General features: G+C 51.9%; 2 protein-coding genes across 6 annotated transcripts in view; one reads left to right on the top strand and one right to left on the bottom strand.

Moving 5' to 3' along the window:
- The window catches only part of Clcn6 (chloride voltage-gated channel 6), a 32,709-nt gene extending 13,219 nt beyond the window's left edge, over positions 1-19,490 (top strand). Inside the window, exons 7-23 of one of the 5 annotated variants that reach the window (XM_006239378.5) lie at positions 584-710; positions 2,558-2,625; positions 3,743-3,801; positions 4,597-4,729; positions 5,573-5,686; positions 5,936-6,102; positions 6,563-6,689; positions 9,007-9,133; positions 9,345-9,498; positions 9,597-9,756; positions 9,836-9,942; positions 10,828-11,014; positions 12,554-12,711; positions 12,874-13,030; positions 14,567-14,674; positions 14,764-14,889; positions 16,902-19,490. In XM_006239378.5, the coding sequence (XP_006239440.1) occupies positions 584-710; positions 2,558-2,625; positions 3,743-3,801; positions 4,597-4,729; positions 5,573-5,686; positions 5,936-6,102; positions 6,563-6,689; positions 9,007-9,133; positions 9,345-9,498; positions 9,597-9,756; positions 9,836-9,942; positions 10,828-11,014; positions 12,554-12,711; positions 12,874-13,030; positions 14,567-14,674; positions 14,764-14,889; positions 16,902-16,982 (2,160 nt within the window). In that variant the 3' untranslated portion in view covers positions 16,983-19,490. Of the gene's footprint in view, positions 1-583; positions 711-2,557; positions 2,626-3,742; positions 3,802-4,596; positions 4,730-5,572; positions 5,687-5,935; positions 6,103-6,562; positions 6,690-9,006; positions 9,134-9,344; positions 9,499-9,596; positions 9,757-9,835; positions 9,943-10,827; positions 11,015-12,436; positions 12,712-12,873; positions 13,031-14,566; positions 14,675-14,763; positions 14,890-16,901 lie in introns of those variants that run through there. The other 4 variants (NM_001106479.1, XR_592730.4, XM_039109375.2 and 1 more) reach the window with 4 other exon arrangements.
- Positions 19,491-21,589: 2,099 nt separating this feature from the next.
- Nppa (natriuretic peptide A) lies at positions 21,590-22,899 on the bottom strand. Its single transcript, NM_012612.2, has 3 exons — positions 22,704-22,899; positions 22,273-22,599; positions 21,590-21,880 (listed from the first exon to the last, which is right to left on the bottom strand). The coding sequence occupies exons 1-3, from the start codon at positions 22,821-22,823 to the stop codon at positions 21,869-21,871; spliced, it is 459 nt and encodes a 152-aa protein (NP_036744.1). The 5' UTR covers positions 22,824-22,899; the 3' UTR covers positions 21,590-21,868.

Below are 22,899 nucleotides of genomic sequence, written 5' to 3'. Positions count from 1 at the left end.
ACCTTGTGTGTGTGTGTTTGAGACAGGGTTTCTCCATGTAGCCCAGACTGTCTTGGAACTCACCCTGCTGGCCTTGAACTCAAGAGATCCACTTGCCCTACATCCTGACCGCTAGGATTAAAGATGTGCGCCACCACTGCCCAGCTAGAAGAACTCCATGTCCTTCAGCTGTGTGATGGGAAACAGGGGCATGAGGCTTGTAGGTTATTACAGAAGTTCTCTGTATTGTTCACCCGGAGATCTTTCTAGAAGTTAAGTGTGCGGTGAGGTTAATGAGTAATATGTAGATGGGAAAGGAGCTTTTTATCCTGCTTAGCCCCTTGGAATGGTCTGGAGAGTGTGTTGATCAGAATGCGGGGAAGGTGGTTCTGCAGTGATGTTGACTGGCCCCATGTGACCAGACTCCACGTGCATTGAGGAGCTTGTTAGATGCTGAGTCAGGGCTCAGGCTCGGGTCTAGCGTCTGTGTGTGGACCAATCCTCGGGAAGGAAGATGTAGGCATCCCTGCTTAGCTTTCTGGCTTGTTGAGTGGAAACTGCAGAGTGGGTTTTTAATTTATTTGTGTGTTTCCTTTCCTGACAGCCGGTGGCAGCAGGCTCTGGAATCCCAGAGATCAAGTGCTATCTGAATGGTGTGAAAGTGCCAGGAATTGTCCGGCTCCGAACCCTGCTCTGCAAAGTCTTTGGGGTGCTGTTCAGTGTGGCTGGAGGTGAGGAGAGGCTTTCTACTCCTCCCATGGAGTGTCTAAGGCATCCCATGCATTGATTAGACTTGGGCTGTGGCTACTCCTCATCTGGTAATGACTTTTTGTCTGTGTTAGCTGTGTGTCTGTCACAGTATACATGGCAGAAACAGCTTGAGGGAGGAGGGGTTTGCTTTTACTCACAGTTCCAGGATTTCAGTCTGTCATTGCTGGAAAGATAAGGGACACTTCATGATGGAGGGAGTATGTTGTGAGCACCAGCAAGCAGAAACCAGGGCTGAGCTATAACCTTTGAAGGCCACCTCAAAGTAACCCACTTTTGCTAGCCAGGCCCTATGTCCTAAGGTTCCACAGCCTTCAAAACAGCCCTACATACTGGGCTTCAGAACGTGAACCAGTTGGGAGAAGCTCAGAGTCAAATCCCAGTGCAGGTCATGTCCACACAACTATGTTAGTCCTTGCCTTACCTTTCTCTTTTCTTTTCTCCACCCCTCTCTCCTGTTCTGTCCACCCTCTCTGCCCTCTCTTGAGATAGTGTCTCACTATAGCCCAGGGTGACTTGACTGTGGGCTTTCAAACATAGACATTGCTAGTACAGGTCACTCCAATGTCCCCAGTGACACTCCCATTCTGTTTATAGAGGAGATCACGCAGTGGGTTGTAGGCTGTCTCGGGCACAGTCAGCCATGTCTTGTGTAAATGCCCAGATGGCTGATGCTTTAGCTTTGCAGGCCAGGAGGGACGATTGAGGACGTAGCATAGGAACTGACGGAATTGCACACTGAACCTGTTTAAGAATCCAGCTCTTGGGAGTCTTAGGTACAGGATCACAGTGGTTAGAGGCAGCTTGGGCTATATAGTTCCAGGCCAGTGTGGACTATGTAGTGAGAACCTGTCTCAGCCAAAGGATAAAAAGAAAGATAATACACTGGGCCTAGTAGCATAGCCTTGTAATCTTTACTTCTTTTGAACCCAAGGCAGGAAGATTTCAAGTTTAATGCTTGAGTGAGTTCAAGGGCAGCATTGGTAACTGTGTGAGACCCTATGTCAAATAAAACAACCATACGGTACAGTGGCACATAACTGTAATCCCAGCAAAGGCAACAGAGTAGCTTCAAGTTTGAGCCAGCTTGGTTTTACATAGCAAATTCCAGGACAGCCATGGCTACATAGTAAGATGCTGCCTCAAAAGCCAAGAATAAACAAAGTGCTGAGTGCATAGGTAGAGCACTTGCTGAGAATGTACAGGGCTCCTGGTTTGGCTCCCAGCACCATCAATGAATAAGGGGGTAAAAGTTTAGTTCTCAGGATGTACAGAAATAGGCAGGATGGTCCCATCCCACAGGCCGTGGTTCCCCAGCACGGGAATGTGAAAATAAGGACTATTATCTCTTGTAACAAGTGGAGCTTGTTGGAAGAGAATTTGGCCTAGCCTATGTGTGGTGGGGATGGGCTGAGGCTCAGGGGAAACCACTGATGTCACTTTTTAGGGGTTACCTGTCTTGGTCTTTGCCATCAGCTTTCTCACTGGCCTAGAACTTTGTCCCTTAAGCTAGGCTAGCTGACCAGCGAGCCTCAGGAAGCTCGCCTGCCTCTAGTTCCCCAGTGCTGGATGACAGGTGGACACTACTTTCCTGGGCTCTCTGTGTTGGGGCTGCGGATGGATCTTGGGTCCTTCTCTCTGTTCAGGAAGTGTTTTACTGATCACCATGTCCCTGGCCCTGGCTCAGTCCTTCCCTTAGAGAGTCAGTTGTATGCTTGCCTGCATTTTCTAGTTGCTGAAAGGTTTACATAGCAAAATCTAGGCCAGAGACGCTCTGCTGACTGTGCCCTTCCTTTCTCCCCATTCCTAGGGCTCTTTGTGGGGAAAGAAGGCCCCATGATCCACAGTGGTGCCGTGGTAGGAGCTGGCCTCCCTCAGGTAGGGTTGGTGGGGCAGGGGATGCATTCCTCAGAGTGGGCTTCTTGGATAGACCCAGGTGGTCTGGAAAAATTCTTTGTGATATCCCTGATACGATTTCAGAACCTGTTGGTGCCTTTTGGAGTCGAGGTGAAAACTGTGTGGTCTGTCCCAGCAAAGCATGTGACTGTTGCTCCTCAAAGTATGGCATTGCTGCTAAGACTTTGGAACAGAACAGGGAGCAGAGGAGAAGCAGACAGTCAGTGTGCTGACAGGTGATCACATGCTTCCAAGTGCCACGTGTCTGGAAGAGTTGACTGGCACAGCCTGAGGCCACCTCTGCTGAGCCCACATTAGGTGATACAGTCATAGCCACAGGCTGGGCAGGTGTCACCTGTGCGCCAGACTGTGTCCCAGTTCCTTCTGCTCTGTAGTCATGGGCTGATTAGACCCCTAAGATAGATGAGGATGCCAAAGAGCTACCTCAGGCCTCAGTGTCTTCTAAAAACGAGGTTTCATTGACTGACTGGCTGAGGTAAGGTATGTTTTTACTGACTTTGAACTCTGTACCTCCTTGCCTCAGCCTCCTACATACAGGCCATCACACCTGGGCAAAGCTCCTGGTTTTAAGGGCTCCTCTGGACATGTGGGCTTCCATTTGCAAAGTCTTCGTCCCAGAAGAACTTCACTTTGGACTCCCCCCTGTCTGAGAAAGGGACTTGCCTGGAGTGTGAGCTGTTGGAATGAGGGATGAAGGCTCTCTGCTCCAGGCCCATCTGCTTGTCCTGCTCGCTGTCTTGCTTTACTCCCAGGTCTCCCAGAAACGAGCCTGGAAGAGGAAAGAGGCCAGCATGGCATGGGGGCCTGTGTGAGCATCTAGGGTGCCAGTGACATCCCCTGAAAGAGCTAGTGACATCATATGCAGCAGCAGGCCTACATCCCTTCCAGTCCTTACCTCTGTTGTCCCCTCCTCCTGACTCGTTGACACTACACAGGGGAGAGCCTGAAGCTTCCCACCCTATGTGACTGCCCTCTTGCAGCACTGATGTAGCTGTGCAGATGGACAGGGGCCTCTGTGGGGCTGTGAGGTCCTGTGCCCTGCCCTCATGGCTTCTCTGACACTGTTCCCCCATTTCAGTTTCAGAGCATCTCCTTAAGGAAGATCCAGTTTAACTTCCCCTACTTCCGCAGCGACAGGTATGGGAGTCGTGGGAGGCTTGGCCCAGCTGCACTGCACACTCGCCTGACTTCTTTAGACTGGAAGCCGTCAGAAAAGGGAGCGTGCTATGCTTTTCTCTTTCTCCTGAGAGTGAGAAGCAAAGGACCTAGCTGTTGTCCTGACTTTAATTTCTACTTGTCATAAGATCCATTTCAGGCAGTGATGATGGTCCCAGACTGAAAACCCAGTCAGAGAAGGGTGCCCTGCTGGCAGACTCTAGCCTTGTGGGTTTTCATGTTACTGCCCTGCACTGCTCTCAGCTCCCAGCTCCCATCCCATGTTCCTAGACTGAAGCCGTGTCAGGTCAGGGAGCCCTGGTCTCCAGTGAGGAGCTGTTCACCTGGAGTGAGGGGATGCAGTGTGTTGGCTTTTGTTACAGTAACACGTATCTGGGATGGGCAGCTGAAATGAAAGGAGTATTTTCCTCACACTTTTGAGGGTTTTAGTGTCCTTCATGGAGTGGCTTGGGATGGGTCCCAATACCTCCATTACAAATATCCTTCAAAACCTAGGCCTCACACCTCAGGTCCTACCACCTACGAGCAGTGCCTGAGGGCGGCAGCTGAACACACTGGAGGATAGTGCACATTCACTCTCAAGCACGTAGGGAGTCTGTGTGGCTCAGAGGCAGCTGTGACTACTGTCCAGGACCATGACACTCCTAGCTGTGAGGGAGAAGGTTCATAGTTAAAAAGTAAGAAACTGGCTCTTCAGTCAGAAGGCTCTTTCTTGAATAAACAAACATTCTCTTCCCCTTCCCTCCTCTTCCTCAGAGACAAGCGTGACTTCGTATCAGCAGGGGCGGCTGCTGGAGTTGCTGCAGCTTTTGGGGCCCCTATAGGGGGCACCTTGTTCAGCCTGGAGGAGGGCTCGTCCTTCTGGAACCAGGGACTCACGTGGAAAGTGGTGAGATATCTGTGGGCGCCACCTCTTAGACCCAAGCATGAGTCCAGAACGCACCCAGCGTCACTGGAAACACGCAACTGTCCTTTTGCTGCAGCCGACAAACTGGCTCTGAGGAACTTCCTGTCAGAGCAGCCATAGCCTCCAAACAGTAGGCTTTGTGTTCTTCCTGTGAGCCCACCCCACCCCCAAGTAGACAGCCATGCCAAGCAGCTGCAGTTCCCTCTTTGTGAACCCTCTGTCACAAGAATGTGCGAGGCTCAATGGCAGGCCTGTGACTTGAAGTCACCTCCTGTTGTCCTCCTCTGCGTGGGGCACAGGGCCTGCCCCATAAGGAGTTCTTGGCATCTGGCACTGTGGAGGATCACAGAGAGCCTGGCTCAGAGCCTGCCTTCAGTTCTCTCCCCAGGGCAGGTCCTGAACGCAGCCACTTCTGAAGGCCTCTTCTGAGGCCATGGGTTTTCATTTCTTTGTTTATTGTTGTTACTGTTTTGGTTTGGTTTTGAGACAGGATCTCACTCTAGACCAAGCTAGCCTCAAACTCACAGAGGTCTACCTGTCTACCTCCTGAGTGTCTGTGCCACCACACCTAGAGACTGTCAGGCTGGCAAGATGACTCTAGATAGAGGCATTTGGTGCCACTGCAGACCGCAGTTGAACCCTTGGTCCCACATGGCGGAAGCAGAGAGCTGATTCCTGCACGTTCTCCTTTGACCCCCACATATGCACTGAATGAATGAATGAATGAATGAATGAATGAATGAATGAATGAATGAATGGTGTAAGAGGGAGTGTAAAGGAGAGGGTGATGTCACCAGTGTCCTTGTTTTGTTACTTATCCCCTAGCTCTTCTGTTCCATGTCTGCCACCTTCACCCTCAACTTCTTCCGCTCTGGGATCCAGTTTGGAAGTTGGGGTGCCTTCCAGCTGCCTGGACTGCTGAACTTTGGTGAATTTAAGGTAGGTCTTAACCTTCCTCCCAGGATTTCACTGTACCCATGAAACTTGCTCTTAAGTAAAAAACCAGTGGGGTAGGTGGCCTCGCTCCTGCCTGCGCACACCTGCTCCTGGGAGCAGAGTGCCTGGGCAGCCTGAACCCTCGGCAGGGAAGGAAGGCATCCCGCTCTTGTTCCTGTCTCTGTTTCTTTCCCTTCCTGTTCTCATGGCCACTCTGGTTTTTCTCTCTCCCTCCCTTCCCCCTTCTCTCAGTGCTCTGACTCTGATAAAAAATGTCATCTCTGGACAGCTATGGATTTGGGTTTCTTCGTCGTGATGGGGGTCATTGGGGGCCTCCTGGGAGCCACATTCAACTGTCTGAACAAGAGGCTTGCAAAGTACCGTATGCGCAACGTGCACCCGAAACCTAAGCTCGTCAGGTATCTGCAGCGAGCCCCTTGTGGGCAGGCCATCTCTCCAAGGAAGATGGTCCTGTGAACAGGCCCTGCTTCCACACCCACTGTGGTTTCTCCTTTGAGACTAAGCATATAAACAAGTTCATAAGTTGACCCATGGAGGCCAGAGAAGCCGAGGCTGGGTTTAGCTCACATGACCAAAGGTCTGGAGGGTCAGCAGATTCTGCTGAGACGCTGTCTGTCAGGAGTCGCCCTTCCTGGACTTAGCCAGGAGCGATGGGTGTGCAGCAGCCTCCTTCATCAGCTGCCCGCCCTTTATTGCAGCCGACTAGACACTGCCAGTCAGGAGTGTCTAGTCTGGATGTGTCCTGATTCTGTTTGGGCTTGCCTGTGGGGGAGGGGTGTGGGGGCAGGGAGAGTGATTGCGTGTTCTCAGGCCAAAGCATCTTTGGTTGCATTGTAACAGCTATGCTCTGCCTTCTAGGGTCTTAGAGAGCCTCTTGGTGTCCCTGGTGACGACTGTGGTGGTGTTTGTGGCCTCCATGGTGTTGGGAGAATGCCGACAGATGTCTTCCACGAGTCAAACGGGTAATGGCTCATTCCAGCTCCAGGTAACCTTCACAAACTTACTTTTTATCCTCCAAGCAAAAATGCGTGTCTATTTAGAAGCATGCTGCTCCTGCCTGCAGCTGAGTGCACTGTGTCCTTTACTGAAAGGATGAGCACACTTGCCTGCCATCTTTTCTACATCGTCTAAAGCTCAGGCTGTTCTTCATGGGAAGCAAGCATCACTCATTAGCCTACCATTGGCTCTCCCTCTCCAGGCCTGCAGGAACACACTGGCTCAGGGCCCCACCTCCCACCACCTCACCTCTGTGATATGAGAGTCACTCATAGGGTGATGCTAACTCATCCCCTGCTGGCTGCTCTCCTTGGCACATAGCCCGCTTTGCACTTCTAAAGGTGGTCATGGGCGTGTACTCTACCTGCTTATCTTGGTCACTGCTGTTGGCCAGAGCAGCATGTGGCTTGATCTCCAGGGCAGGAGCTGCTGAACAGTCTCTGAACTCTGTCTTCTTGTTCCTGAGTAGCAACTCAAGGCTCTCAGAGCCCTCTGGAGCTCGTCTGGGAGGGAAGCAGTCTGTGACTTCAGGATGCTTTAGATGAGAGGTCAGCAAGCCTTAGCCAAGGGTACCTGGGACAAAAGAAGGTACCACACAGAGTAGAAGTTTACTAATACCTTGTATTCCCAAGGCCACTTCATTTATGAGACCAAACTTTTCAAAATGTATTTTGTTGTGGAACACTAATAATATGAAAAACACAAAACATTCTGTGCTCAAGTTGGCTAGCTTTAAAAAAATTAACTATAACCAGACAAAGGTGGCTGTCCTGGAATAGAATGACTTTCTTGGCTATAGGACTCCTGGGCCCGCGATAGTCCAGCAAGCACCAGAGACGCTCAGGCGCTCTGTGTCTCAGATCAAGTACTTCACACCACTACTATTATTTTTATTTTTCCTCTACTGTGCTGACCGATAATAGTACCCCACCTTTCAGGAAAGAAAACAGAGGCAAAATGAAGGCTTGTCCAAGATCCCTTAGCTGGTAATGTGTAGCATAAAGAGGAAGGTATACTTCATTCTGTAGATGAGGAAAAGCCAGAGTTTCCAAAGTAAAAGTTCTTCACGAGGTCTTTAGAGAGTGCAGAGTTAGTGGTGAAGCCATCTGAATTTGTAGTCAGTTCTCTGCCAGCAGACAGGTGGTCTCAGCACTGCAGCTGACCTCAAGACCTTCCCCAGAGGCTCTGGGGCACAGGCTTTCCTTCAGACATGTTCTGGGAAACCCTGCGTGTGTCAGTTATTGAGCCGCAGCCAGCGATTTGTCCACCATTCCCTGCACTCATGCCTCTCTGCCAACAGAAGGCGCTGTCCTGCTTTCTAGTGCGGTCCACCTCCTTACTGTCCACATTCAGACAGCAGTGCTGTGAAGCTCGGCCACTGCACACCACTAGCCAGAAGTCCAGAACCATGTCTCTGTAGATGCCCTGCTTCCACACAGTTTAGGAGGCATGGGAACCCCATGCTCACACAGGGTGGTGAGCATGTAGAGACTTTTCTTCCTCGTTTGGCTTTGTTCTCCTAGTGTGATTGGAAGAAAGGTGGCCCAGAGCATGATACTGCTGTTGGGCCTCATGTTAAGGTTGGTTTCTTTTGTAGAAAATCCAGAATAAAGGTTGGTTGGTTGGTTTTATTTGCAGCCAAAGTTAGGTTTCAACTGATCTCTAATCTTCATTATAACCCCACAGTCCTTGGGGCTCTCACTCTGAGCTCTTAGCTGTGGTACTTCAGAATCTGCACGTGGAGGAAACCAAGTCTGTGGTGAGCCCTGCTGTAGTTATGCTCAGTGATGGTACAGCAAGTAAAGCCCGTGCCGTACGAGGACGGGACCTGCGTCAGGTCCCTCGAGCCCCGATTGGAAAGCTGAGCTCATGTCTGTGACCCCAGTGCTGCCTGCCATGGCGAGATGGGCGGTAGAAACAGGCAGTTTGTAGGCCAGCTAGCCTGGCATGTGTGCTGGTGAATAAGAGTCACCCAGCTCCATGTCATGTGACCTTGACACTCACGCTACGGCAGTCATGCACCTACTCACATAGACGTACACAAAACCTTTTTAAAAAGCAGATGAGCAAAGGCCTTCACCCTTACCCATATTATTTCACTCCATATTCAACGTGCAGGAACCAGCATCAGTCAGCCGCCATCTAGTGTCCATAGCAGAGTGTACCTGCTTCCTCCTCCAGCTAGAGCCAGTTCCTCCCACAGGGAAAGCTGCCCAGCCAACTCTTGACCTCTTAGGAGACAGCATTGAAGACCTGTTTGTCCCAGTCAGGTGCCTCTGGGCGACTTTTTAATACCCCCTTTTCAGGTCACATCGGAAGATGTGAATTCAACTATCAAGACATTTTTCTGTCCCAATGACACCTACAACGACATGGCCACACTCTTCTTCAACTCCCAGGAGTCTGCCATCCTGCAGCTCTTCCATCAGGATGGTGAGTGTCTGTGCTGCACACCCCCAGGGTCGACGCCTGCTCCCACTCAGGCATCTCTGCAGCAGTGCCCCATGCCAGAGGCTCAGGTCCCTGCCTCCAGTGTTGGCAGGGACCAGGCTGCTGTGCAGAAGCTACCTCAGAAGACACAGCACAGTTTTCTGAGCCTGTGCAGGTGTCTGCTGGTGTGACTCCGTCTGCTCTCACCCTGCAGGGACTTTCAGCCCCGTCACCCTGGCCTTATTCTTCGCCCTCTATTTCCTGATGGCATGCTGGACTTTCGGCACCTCTGTCCCCAGTGGCCTCTTCGTGCCTTCCCTGCTGTGTGGAGCAGCTTTTGGACGTTTAGTTGCCAATGTCCTGAAAAGGTAGTTGGATTGATGAGTGCACATGTGCCCTCATGGTTACAAGTGTGTGAGCCCATACCACCACTGTGTCTAAGCCTGGCTGCTTCTCTCTCCACCAGCTACATTGGACTGGGCCACCTCTATTCTGGGACCTTCGCCCTGATTGGTGCGGCAGCTTTCTTGGGTGGGGTTGTAAGAATGACCATCAGCCTCACAGTCATCCTGATTGAGTCCACAAATGAGATCACCTATGGGCTTCCTATTATGGTCACTTTGATGGTGAGCACATCCCTCTGGTTGCCGACAGGCTGGGGCCAGGCTCACTTCTAGGACTGTCTTCAGGTCTCTGCTTTCTTAGGTGGCCAAGTGGACTGGAGACTTTTTCAATAAGGGCATTTACGACATCCACATTGGGCTGAGAGGTGTGCCTCTTCTGGAGTGGGAGACAGAGGTGGAGATGGACAGGTAAGAAGTTGGCCTCTTGTTGGGGACTTAGCTCAGTGGTAGAGCACTTGCCTAGCGAGCGCAAGGCCCTGGATTCAGTCCCCAGCTCCGGAAAAAAAAAAAAAAAAAAAAAAAAGAAGTTGGCCTCTTCCCCCGACTTTGCACCAGTTTCTAAGCTGCTGGGCCCGCAGGGCCGGAAACAGTTCTGATTAGAAAGCACACTTGTCCCTGTGTCCTGTGTGTTTAGGGATGTTGAGCAGCTTGAGTACGGTAGGAATCTGGGGAGTAGGCCCCAGGACTGGGTAGCAGGGTGGGGCACAGGGGCTCCTTAGCTTGATGGCTAAGTCAGCTTCGAGAACTCTTCAAGCTTTTAACATTGCTAGATGTTCACACTGAGAACATGCAGAGCCCTGGCCATGCACCAGCCTACTCACACATCCAGCCAAGCACCACTCTTGGCTGGGACCATCCACAGGATATCAGGATATCCATCTGGATATCAGGCAGGCCTATCAACCCCACAGCCCTGCCCGAGTGTGTGAGGCTGGGATTGATCCGCGTGCAGGCTCTGGCTTGCCATCCTCGTCTAAATAAGGGCTCCAGAATTTCCCTTTAACTCCAAGATAACTAATGATTAGTGGTGCTTGGTCATAGCATGTGATGTGGTGTGTTAGGAGTGGCTGGCCAACCCTTGGGGAAGCAGGTGCGGTTCATGGACGGGTGGGGTTCATGGTACAGTGAGGAGCAGTATAGCAGGCTTGGTGGTGGAAGTTGGAGCAGTTGCTGGGGATGGTTCAGAAGAGAGGCTCCAGTGATCCAGACGGAGATGAGGGGCACCGTTGTCTAACCCAGCCTGTTCCCAATGGCAGTGGTGTCTTTGAGGCTGTTACAACTTCCCCTCTGCAGGCTGAGAGCCAGCGACATCATGGAGCCCAACTTGACGTATGTCTACCCACATACTCGTATCCAGTCTCTGGTGAGCATCCTGCGTACTACAGTCCACCATGCCTTCCCAGTGGTCACAGAGAATCGCGGCAACGAGAAGGAGTTCATGAAAGGCAACCAGCTCATAAGCAACAACATTAAGTTCAAGGTAAAGAAAATGGCCCAAAAAGGAAGGCCAGTGAGGCAGGACCCTCTGGCCCAACACTGACGCTGTGTAATGATGCCTCTGAAGCTGGGCTGTGCTCAGACTGAGTCAGTCTAGGGGAAGTCCTCAGCACGCTCACACAGTGGGCCTCATGGAGGATGTGTGCTCATCTGGGCAGCAGCTGCAGGTGATAGCTCCTTTTGGAAAAGTCAGCAGACTTGGTATTATTTACCGTATACAAGCATCAGGGAGGGTTCTAGAGTTGCTGACACAAATGGACTCTGGCCAACTTAGGAAAGTGGGGGCCCAGGCAGGGGGATCACTGTGAACTCTGGGCCAGCTTGGGCTCCATAGAGAAACTCTTATCTCAAGAAACCACAGAGAGAGAAAGAGACAGACAGACAGAGACACAGACACAGACAAACAGTCACAGACAGAGACACACAAAGAGACAGACAGACAGGCATACAGACACACACACACACACACACACACACACACACACACACACACACACACACACACACACATACACAGGGGCTGCGAGCTCTAAGGATACAGATACTGACCTCATGATGCCATGTGGTATACAGAGGTGGGATGGGCGCCGGCTGGTCTCTGACCTTGGGTAGCTCCCAACTCTCAGCCCAGGGAGGGTAGGTTCATCACCTCACACAGGCTATGTGGCCACCAACAAACATAAACATTGACAGTCCCTCCAAGACAGGATGTAAGAGAAAGGTCGTTTCCCCTCTGAAGAATTGAGGTGCACCTCCCCAGATGAGAGGAGGTGAAGCCTTAGGCCAGTAAAACCATGAGGTTTGTTGTAGTGGATGACTTTACATCACTGTGACAAAACACGTGATGTGCCTGCACTTAGACAAGACAGGCCAGCCGGTGGTGCTGCTGCTGGCCTTCAGTCCCAGCCCCCAGGAGGCACAGGCAGACAGCCCTGCTACACAGAGAAAAGGACAGTAAGAACTAGCCACTTAGAAGAAGGACATGTTTTGTCCTGTGTTTCAGAGGTAGCTCTCTGTCCTTCAGGGCCAAGAATATACAGAGTGGACTGTCTAGCAGCATGGAGGGAGAAAGCAGACAAGAGTCCAGGGAGGGGTCAGAGCAAGAAAGCCCGTGAGGACACAGCACACACGCGTGCACATACAGCTGTGACCTACTTCCCTATCGAGACCCTATCTTTCCGAGGTCAAAGCCCTTGGGCTCTGGTCCTGTGAGAAGACCCCAGACTGCTTCAGTGTCACTAAACCCGGGTCAGACTGACCATCAAGATCTAGGGGCACGTTTGGGCTGGGCAGGGTCACACAGGATGCAGGGTAGTGAGTGGTAGAGGCTTCCCTCTCTTGTGTAGGGCCTCAGTTTCATTTTCCAGTCTAAGGACTGACTGGCCTGTACCTCTATGGCTTGCAGACCTCCATGAAAAGTCCTATTGCCATCAGCACAGCACTAGAGACGCTCCTGTGTCTATATCCCGCACCACCATCTTGGCACTTGTAAACACTGTCATTGCCCCACCTCCATCCATAGAAGTCCAGCATCCTCACCCGTGCTGGTGAGCAGCGCAAGCGGGGCCAGTCCATGAAGTCTTACCCTTCCAGCGAGCTGCGCAACGTGTGTGATGAGCATGTGGCTTCTGAGGAGCCAGCAGAGAAGGAGGACCTGCTACAGCAGATGCTGGAGAGGAGGTGAGGGCCTCACACTGGCTGCCTATGGCCTCCATGCCGAGCACCCTGCACACAGGGTGCGAGGGAATCTTCGCTTGCTGGAGATTACAGGGAGGCAATGAGGATGTGACAGAGTGGCCCCGCTGAGGGGATACGAGGTAGCGTCTGGTTTTTGTGTAACAGATACACTCCCTACCCCAACCTATACCCTGACCAGTCCCCGAGTGAAGACTGGACCATGGAGGAGCGATTCCGTCCGCTGACCTTCCATGGCCTCGTCCTGCGCTCCCAGCTCGTCACCCTGCTCGTCCGAGGCGTGTGTTACTCGGAAAGTCAGTCCGTAAGTGTTGGGCTCTGGTGTTCTGGAAGGCAGGATGGTGACAGGGACAAGCCTGTTGTTGGGAGAGGTAGTCAGTGCCTGTGATGTGCACAGCTGCTGGGCAGGGAGCTTCGCTGCACAAGCCTTTGCTGTGCGTGAGGCCCCCAGGTCATGAGGGAGGTGAGGGCAAGCTGATTCCAGTTGTCCCTTGTTTATCCACTGCCACATTTTGTCCAGGGTCTCCTGCCTGCAGGCCTGTGAGCTTTCATATCCTGAGGGGGTTTTCCTTTTGTTTTCTTCTGTTGTTGAGGCAGGGTCTCGTGTAGCCCATCTGGTCTTTACCTCACAGCTGGGATCCCAGGCATTGGCCGCCATACCTGCCTTTAATCCTGCAGGATTTGAGTACTGGCACAAGTGGATTCTTCTGCATGTGTTAGTGGGAGAAGCACCCCTCCTCCTGCCAGCTCCACTGTAGCCATTTTCCTCTTCCATTTGGTTTTAGGGTGACCCCATGACACCCAAAATTCACACCTTTTTGGCAGGAGCCTGAGCAAGCCACCAGAGCCCTGCCTTCCAGAGTGACTGCTGATGGCAGCTGCAGGCTTCTCCCTTTGTAGCCACCTGAGTGCTTCTGTGGTCTGATAAGCCTGCAGAAGAGCAGTTGTCCAGGCACAGGGTTCTGGGTGGAGTGTGGGTGGCCAGCCTGGTTGGAGTGGGTTGACACTGATGGGGAGTTTAGAGGCAAGGAAGTTAAGAGTGGTGACAGCTAAGGTCCTGAAGCACCTGGTCTGGCCTGCCAGAGCAGGTCAATTCTGGGGCCATCTGCCAGTTGGGGTGAGCCATGTGAGGTACACAGAGTGGAGTTGAGGGGACAGGAGCCTGCTCTGATAGCGATGCTGGCGAGCACTTGTAGCCATGTGCTGTCCTGTGAGCCCTTGCACTGACCTGCCTGACCTGCCACACAGCAGTGAGATCTGAGGGACGGTGACAGTGCTTCTGTGACGCTGTCTGTAGCCATTGTGCCAGATTGCCATTGGCCTGGGAGCTTGAAGCAAGGTCTTCCATAGTTCAAGAGCATAAGGACAAGATCCAGATGGGCCAGCTCTCAGAAGGAGCTGTGAGGGGTCCTTCCTCGCTTCCTCTTAGCTCCAACAGTTCCTGGCCGTGCAGGTCGTAAATGTCACTTCAGTATTACTTCTCTCTGCTACCTCTCTCATCTCTAAGGATGCTTGTTAGAGTTAGGCCCCTAGTCCATCATGAGCTCATTGTAAGCAAATCTGCAGAGCCCTGTTTTCAGCAAGGGCACCTGAGAGGTGCTGGGATTGGCACAACTCAACCCATAACACCTAGTAGCAGTTTTATCATTCATTTTCATTAGCACTGGCTGTCTCCCTCCTCAGCACCTGCACACGCGTGCACACACACACACACACACACACACACACCGCCTTGGCATATGACTGGAAGATGCTATAACTGGGGAGTCGAGTGACGTCAGAGTGACCCTCCTAGCAGCTGCTGTTTGTTGCAAAGACGTTGTCTTGGTTGGAATTACAGAGTGCCAGCCAACCACGCCTTTCTTATGCTGAGATGGCTGAGGACTACCCGAGGTTTCCGGACATACATGACCTGGACCTCACACTGCTGAATCCCCGCATGATTGTGGTGAGGAGGGCATTCCTCGGGCTGTTCCTGTGCTGCTTGTATGCCATGCTTATCCCAGGCTGTGGGTGATTCCTGGTTTTCTGCTACAGGACGTCACACCATATATGAATCCTTCACCATTTACTGTCTCCCCCAACACCCACGTTTCTCAAGTTTTCAACCTGTTCAGAACCATGGGCCTGCGCCACTTGCCGGTGGTGAATGCGGTGGGCGAGGTGAGTGGCTTGGGTGGAGGAAGCAGTGTCCTTGGTAGCCTCTCATCTGTCCACCCACTGTGTGCTTTTCCATGTGCTCGTCAGTCCAGCAGGGGGCACCTTGTGCCCTGCCTTCCGTTCTTCCATGCCTGTTCTTGACTTCAGGGTGTCTCTTCCTCCTCCTGCTCTGTGTGTCTTGGCTCCCACCTCTTATGGGCAATTGTAGCATTAATAGAATTTAAGGTAGAGTGCTCAGAGGGTTTTAAAACAAAGCATACCCAGTGATTATTTTTGTAGGTTTTCCATTATTTCAGGGTTACTTTAAAAAAAAAAAAAAAAAAAAAAGCCAAAACCAAACTGTTTATGTGAGCTGTGAGCACAGCTCTGTGGAGTTGGTTCTCTCCTTCCACTTCAGTGAGGTCTCCTGGGATTAAACTCTGGCCACCAGGGTGCAGGGCAAGCGTGGTTTCCCACTGGGCCACCTTATCGTTCCAACTTAATTTTTATTATTTAGTTATCACTGTACAACTATTACAGCTAAGATACAAATAAATAAACCAAGCCGTGATCCCTGCCCTGCTGAGGCCTCACCTCCTCACCTCTGCTGTGCACAGGGTCTGCATCCCCAAGGTCTCTATGGTCACCATGCAGAGTGGCTTTTCCTGCAGGTACCCATCCCTGCGGGATGTCGTCTACTTATAGGCATGCTGGGCAGGCACTCTCCAAGCCACAACACTCCACCTGTATGACAGTTGAGCACCGTGGCTACCTGTTCCAGTTCCCAGTCCTTCTCACTTAGTAACTTTTCATTTCCCCTTTGAACTACCCAGTCCTTTGTCACCAAAATGACCCTTTAGGAAGTGGTTGCTGTTCCAGGGGACAGCCTGCCTTCCTGCCATGCTTCCTTGCTGGCTTGATAGGCAGTCCTCTTGACTCAGCCCCCAAGTGCTGCTGCTGTAGGTGTGTGCCGTCGGGCCTTGCATGTATCCTGTTTACGGACACTCACTAGCCAGTTTTTATGTCAGCTTGACACAAGCTAGAGTCATTCGGGAACAAGGACTCTCGATTAAGAAAATAACCTCCGGGGTTGGGGATTTAGCTCAGTGGTAGAGCGCTTGCTTAGCAAGCGCAAGGCCCTGGGTTCAATCCCCAGCTCCAAAAAAAAGAAAAAAGAAAAAGAAGAAAAAAAAAGAAAAAAAAAAAAAGGAAATAACGTCCATTACACAGGGCTGTAAGCAAGGCTGTAGTACATTTCCTTAGTAATGGATGTAAGAGGACCCAGAGTTCATCCCTGAGCTGGTGGTCCTGGATGCTACACCAAAGCAGGATAAACAACCCAGGAAGAGCAAGCCAGTCAGCAGCACCCTCCATGGCCTCTGCATCAGCTCCTGCCTCCAGGTTCCTGCCCTGCTTGAGCTCCTGCCCTGACTTTGCTTAGTGATAGACTATGAAGTAACTGAAATAAATTTTCTCCGAGTTGCTTTTGGTCATGGCGCTCCAGTACAGCAAAAGAAACCTAAGAGGACATGGCTTGACTTGGGGTGTAGCTAAATGATAGAGCATGTGCCTAGGTTTATTTATAAACAAGTGCATAAGATAAAATGCAGGCTGGTTATGCCAGGCGTTGTGGCACACACCTGCAGTCCCAGCACACAGGCAAGTTCAAGGCTAGCCTGGGCTGAGTTGTGATGAAACCCAGGTGGCTCACAGTCCCCTTCCAGCCCCTCCCCCTCCCCTTCCCCCTCCCCCTCCCCTCCCCCTCCCCCAGAAGACTCCCATTTCAGGACCCACTGACTCCTCTGGTGCAGCTCCATGTGTCCCCAGGCCTCTGGCCTGTGACTCCTAATGTCCCCTGAGAGGAGAAAGTCTATCCTGAGCACAGAGCTCCTGTCATGCCCTTACACTGTCCAGGTCCCAGTTAGTCTTTCTGGTTCTACATCCTGTGCTACATTGACAGGGACCAGTTCACTTTACACTCGTCATACTGATGCCTTTTACCCCGTGGTGACTTGGGTGTTTTCTCCTTGCTCTAGATCGTGGGGATCATTACACGACACAACCTGACGACTGAGTTCCTGCAGGCCCGGCTACGGCAGCATTACCAGACCCTCTGACAGTTGAGCCCGGCTGCAGCCAGCCCACTGTCCCAGAGATGCCTCTGCAGTGGCCAGCTCACTTGCTGGCCTCCACAGCCAGCACGAAGGCTCCCAGTCAACCATTTGCTCAGATGCCTGGAGTCCTGGAAGATGGGGGTCAGAGGTTTTTGGGGATGTGCTGAGCAGGAAGTTGGGGTTTTACTAAATTCCTCTGTAAGAATCTTCCATTCCCCAGCTCCCCTAGAGAGAGATCAGGGTACTCTTGGGCTGGATCCTAGGTGGAACTTGGTGCCTCTTTGTTGCTGTTTCTCGGAGAGCCCCGCTGTTGCCCAGACCTTTCCGGGAAGGAGTTGGACTGAGGCCGACACTGAGGATCTTGTTTGTATATCAAGAATTAGGCACTAAGAACCCTTCCCCGTGTCTGGGGAGGCCTGGGATCAGAACCAGGACCTCATATACACTCTGCCTCTTCAGTGTTCTGTTTCCTAGGAGTGAGCTCATGCTCTTGACCCTGGGGCTTGAATGTCCTTAGAATCATTCCTGACCAGACCCCTGATGCTAACATTCCAGCTAACAGCCTCTAAGCATTAAATCCCACCACAGGAACCACAGCGTCTCCCCTCTGTGAACATTCAGTAGTCCCCACTCACTGCTTACACCTGCTCTCCCAGTGACCTGCGCTCTCCCAGTGTCATTCCTTTCCTCTCCACAACCACTCTACTTTCTAAGCCTTCATCTCTCTTCCTAGTGGGGCAGCCGCAACTTATCTTGGATTCATTCCCAAAGTTAGGCAAAATTGAGGAACCCCTAGACAGAGCCACTGCCCAGAGCTCTAGCAAATTTGGGATTGCTCTAAAAGCTGGCAAGCAAGCTACCCTGAGCCAGGGCCAATCAAGGTTCGACCTTAGCAGAAAGCCAGCAGCTCCTGTCGTGGTCACTGCTCACGCTCAGCTTCCCCTCCACTCCCCACTCAGCCCTCTTCTGAGGACTTGGCGAGGAACCTGTCTGTGCAGCTGCTGGTCCCAGGGCTGGGGAGGGAGGGGATGCTCTTGCCCTTGTGCCTCACCACATCATGGCTTCTTTCTCTCCTGGTCCTCTCTGAGTCAGCACCTCAGTGAACATCTGGGTAGGACATTGCATTCATCTTCCTGCAACCCAGGGCCCCTGTGGCAGCTGCTCTTGGGTACAGGTGGCATTCATTTGTGTTGGATACTTTTTAAATCATGGAACTTGCTGGAGGGCATCTGTGCTAAGCCTGGCTTCTAGCGGTGAGACCGCCAGGCCTGGCAGAGTCCTCTGACCAGCACTTGGGAAGTTGTTCCACAGCCTTGGTTGGGGGCTACCTTGGATCTTTAGGTCTGACAGTGACCCTGGCCCTCTGTTTTCCCCATTTGATTATCTTTTTACCAGAATGAGCGTGACTTACTCTGTTTTCAGCTTCTAACTTGGGGTGGGAGTGGGAGTGTGGGAGGGGGAGGGGGTTGAAACCTCCCCACAAGTACTTGGAAAAATAGCTAAGCAGGGTTGTGTTTGGCCTGCTGCCAGCTTCATTTTATGGCTGATTTCAATGCCTGCCCTGCTTTGTGCTCCACCAAGAAGGAAACCAGTTGCCCACACTAAGCAAAGCATGACACACCACAGAATTATCCTCCAGCCTAGTGGGTTTGCAGAGTTGTAGCCTGTGGAGGAAGGGCCTCAGTCCACAGCTTCCTCTGTGTGTGTGTGTGTGTGTGTGTGTGTGTGTGTGCGCGCGCGCGCACACGTGCGCACATGTACAGTCACCATTAGTTTAACCCCAGAATGGACAGGGTCCGCACATCCCCACCCTGGAACTCATGTTCCTCTAGGACACTCAGTTTTCTGTGTCCCTCCCTGCTGAACCTGCCTCTCCAGAAAAGCCCAAAGACGACAGCTTTTTCACCTGTGAACTATAAGTGTAAGCCCTGGACCTCTCCTCCCATGGCAGTCCCTTGGAACTAGTGACTTAGTCTCTTAACCTGTTGCAGCTCTGTTCCCCCACCCCCAGTGCCACAGCACCTTGTCAAACACAGCTCCTTGGAGGGACACCGAAATTGGCTTGAGGCAGTTTTCCTGGCATTTGTGTGGCTCCCTGGTACTGCTGTGGGAGTTTGGTATTTTATGAGATGTCTGCATGTGACCTTGTTAAGCAGTTCCAGCTGGAACGGACATTAGCTTGACTCAGCTAGCCATGTGACATTTTGATGCGGACCTTGGTGACAAGAAAGCTTCCGGAGAAGCCAGCACAGCCCTCCTGGCCCAGCCGTGTGGATGTGGAGTGTTGCCCTCAGCTCCTGTGGACCTCAGTGACTGTCTGTCCAGCTGCAGCTTCTTCCTTTCTGTTTGTTCATACTGTCTGTTTGTATGGTAGCATTAGCTGATGTCACTGTGTACATAAATGGTACCTTTTTTTAATTTGTAAAGGTCTATTTTTATTTGGCCCTTTGGAAGGTGGACGTTCTTGTGGTCACTCTTAAGTCAGAATAAAATGTCTGCACCTTCTCTGTAGGCCTTGTCTCTATGGTGATCTTTCTTTCCAGAGGAAAGTTAGGGTGCTCTAGCAAAGCAGTCTGTTTCTGAGACAGAGTCTGATGAAACCCAGGCTAGCCTCAGACTCGCTGTAACCGAAGGTGACCTGAGCTGCCCTGCCCCTCCATCCCACATGCTAGAATTCCAGGTCTATGCCATCACACCCAGCCAAGAAACCTAGTCTGCTGGCCTGGCACCTCCCTTTCACTGCCTGTCCCCACCCATCTGTCTACCGTCTTTGTAAGCCCTCTCTTATGTGGCACCTATCACCCATGCACCCATCCACTTGGTCTGTTATCTTTTCCTGCCAGCTGCACCAGGGCTACAGTGGACTGTCTGGGTCCTCAGCTGCCTGTTCAGGGACTTACCCCACAGACAAGAGCCCTACAGCCTGAAGAGAGCTTGCCCTCGAAGCTCTCCTGGTGTGCGCATATGTGTGCGCTTGCCCATCTGCCTGCTCTGCTCCCTTGTCTTTAACAAAGAATACAGCTTGCTGTGTCCACGGCTGTGGTGCCATGTCACCAGTCACAGACGTCCCATCAGGCCCCTCTGTCAACCTTTCTGTCCCTTTTGTTACCATGACATCTGGGAGACACCCACAGCAGCTCGTTCTTTTTCTTTCCTTAGCAATTAGGACTCCTGATGCAGGCTTAGTGCTTTTCCTTCCCATTCACAATGGTCCTTACGTCACTCTCCACTGCCTGTCTCTCTGCACCTTCTAATTTGAGATCCAGATAGGGAGTGGTTTTTTTGTTTTGTTTTGTTTTGTATTTTGAGTCAGGGTCTCACTGTATAGCACTGGCTGTCCTGGAACACACTGTGTAGACTAGGTTACCCTTGAACTCACAGAGATCTGTCTACCCCTTTCTCCCCAGTGCTGGGACTAAGGTACGTGTGCCCATACCTGGCTCAAATAGGAACATTTTGATTGGAAGTGGTTGAAGTCCCTCTTCCACTTCTAGCCCATCACTCTCTGCCCCTGGCCTTGCCACCCCTCTACAGGTGTGTACGAATACTACTTGCTTTCTCCTCCCCATTTTTGTACAACATGCCCAGTATAGGTTAGGAACACAAGCACACGTGCATGTGTGCATGCGTGTACACACACACCACACACACACACACGGCAGAGGGTGTGTGGCAAACCATGTCCTATTGGAGTTATAAGATGACTTGTGTGATCTCAGGGAAGAAGCAATGCTCACTATCAGCCTTGAATGTATTCTCTGCTTGGGGTGGTACCTTTCACAAGCAGATATAAAAATACTGCACCTTAGCCAGATTTGGTAATGTCACAAGGCGGGAGCAGGCAGATCTCCCTGAGTTCAAGGCCAGCCAAAGCTACATAGTGAGACCAAAAGTAAGTAAAGCACTGCGTGTTTCCTGGTGGTGCTCTCCTCCACGCAGCATGCAAGCTCAAGTTCCACGGTCCTGGGTTAGGGAGACCATGGCTGTTTTCCAAATGCGTTTGGCTCCCTGAGTTTGATCTCCAGCACTGAGTGATAGACATTGGTAGGTAACGATGCACTAGTGAGGTAGCTCACAAAGCGTTTGAACTTGCCACCCGTCCGCCTGGAAACCTTCCTCTTCCCAGCTGTGTAACCCACCCTCCACTCACGCTTGTCCAAACTGAGAGTGTAATCCAAGTGGTCACAGCAGCTGGTACTCTGTCACAGATCTGGATAGTCCCTGGTCCTCTAAATGCCCCTTAAAGCCACCCAGGCTGTAGCCAGACAGTGAGAGGGATTCGTGAAACTAAGCATACGTATCATTGCCTCTGTCCTCAGGAAAAGGTATTTTAAAGGTAATTAAAAATAAATGCCCTTTTCAGTCTGGGCGAGCTTTTCAGGGTTCTGCAATGGAGGCAGAGCATGTTGAGGGCCATAGTGTGAACCCCCTCACCAACACACACACACACACACACACACACACACACACACACACACACACACACACACACCATCACACACACACACACACACGCCCAGCAAGAAGAAGGAGGGAAGGAGGGAGAAACGAAAGATCAAGGTTGTGGACCGCAAGGAACTGGTGACAGAAAGGAGCCAAAGAACCGCAGCCAGGCCTCAGCGTCTGTCCGTGGTGCTGAAGTTTATTCGGATTTATTTTTTTCCAACTGCTTTCTGAAAGGGGTGAGGATCTACCTTAATATGCAGAGTGGGAGAGGTAAGGCCTCACTAAACCACTCATCTACACTTAACATCGATCGTGATAGATGAAGACAGGAAGCTGCAGCTCCAGGAGGGTATTCACCACCTCTCAGTGGCAATGCGACCAAGCTGTGTGACACACCGCAAGGGCTTGGGATCTTTTGCGATCTGCTCGAGCAGATTTGGCTGTTATCTTCGGTACTACAAAGAGAAAAATAAATCGGTCTGATGATCTACCTTCACTGGGCTAACCTGTTCAACCTGACCAGTGACCAACTCTTTCCCACCAGCCACAGTCTGGCCTCTTCGGTAAACTGGCAAACAGGGCGCCGGTAAGCGTTAATGTGGGCGGTCTTGGCCCTGTATTCTAATTTCCCAGTGCTCGTGGCTCAGATCCTGCAGCAGCTGCTGTCATTCTCTTGAAACTCAAGGGACACCCATCAGGGTGGGGCAGAACTCTCAGAGAACATAAGACTCACGCACTGGACTCTGTACTGCCGAAGATGCAGACTGGCACTAGTCCTTGGCAAGGTCGGAGCCCTAACAAGACCCCACCTGGCCTCTATCCCGTTTCCACCCGCAGCGCCTCTTACCCGGAAGCTGTTGCAGCCTAGTCCGCTCTGGGCTCCAATCCTGTCAATCCTACCCCCGAAGCAGCTTGACCTTCGCAGGCTCCGAGGGCCAGCGAGCAGAGCCCTCAGTTTGCTTTTCAAGAGGGCAGATCTATCGGAGGGGTCCCAGGGGCCGCGCCCGAGAGCACCTCCATCTCTCTGAGACGGGTTGACTTCCCCAGTCCAGGGAGGCACCTCAGAGAGGGAGCTAAGTGCCGCCCCCGCTTCATCGGTCTGCTCGCTCAGGGCCTGCGGAGGCATGACCTCATCTTCTACCGGCATCTTCTCCTCCAGGTGGTCTAGCAGGTTCTTTATCAGGGGAAAATAAATGCAGAGAAAGGGGGATGTCTCAGGAATGGACCCAGTACCAAGGAGACCCTGGTCCCAGTCCATGCCCCACTTCCTGGCCCTACCTTGAAATCCATCAGATCTGTGTTGGACACCGCACTGTATACGGGATTTGCTCCAATATGGCCTGGGAGCCAAAAGGCCAGGAAGAGGAAGAAGCCCTTGGTGATGGAGAAGGAGCCCATGCTGGCGTGGGTCGGGGCACGATCTGATGTTTGCTGTCTCGGCTCACTCTCTGGTTTCTCTCTCAGCCTTTGTCCG

This window comes from Rattus norvegicus, chromosome 5 (assembly GCF_036323735.1).
Source record: "Rattus norvegicus strain BN/NHsdMcwi chromosome 5, GRCr8, whole genome shotgun sequence".
NCBI classification, from domain to species: Eukaryota; Metazoa; Chordata; class Mammalia; order Rodentia; family Muridae; genus Rattus; species Rattus norvegicus.
The sequence above is the reverse complement of the archived record's forward strand: the minus strand, read 5'-3'. Positions and strand labels throughout refer to the sequence as shown.

What these genes read in the sequence shown, in the direction of transcription:
- Nppa (NM_012612.2), bottom strand. Translation starts at nt 22,823, where the DNA reads ATGGGCTCCTTCTCCATCACCAAGGGCTTCTTCCTCTTCCTGGCCTTT. An exon ending in CAGATCTGATGGATTTCAAG is followed by an intron (nt 22,600 to 22,703) that starts GTAGGGCCAGGA and finishes CCCCTGATAAAG; the next exon opens with AACCTGCTAGACCACCTGGA.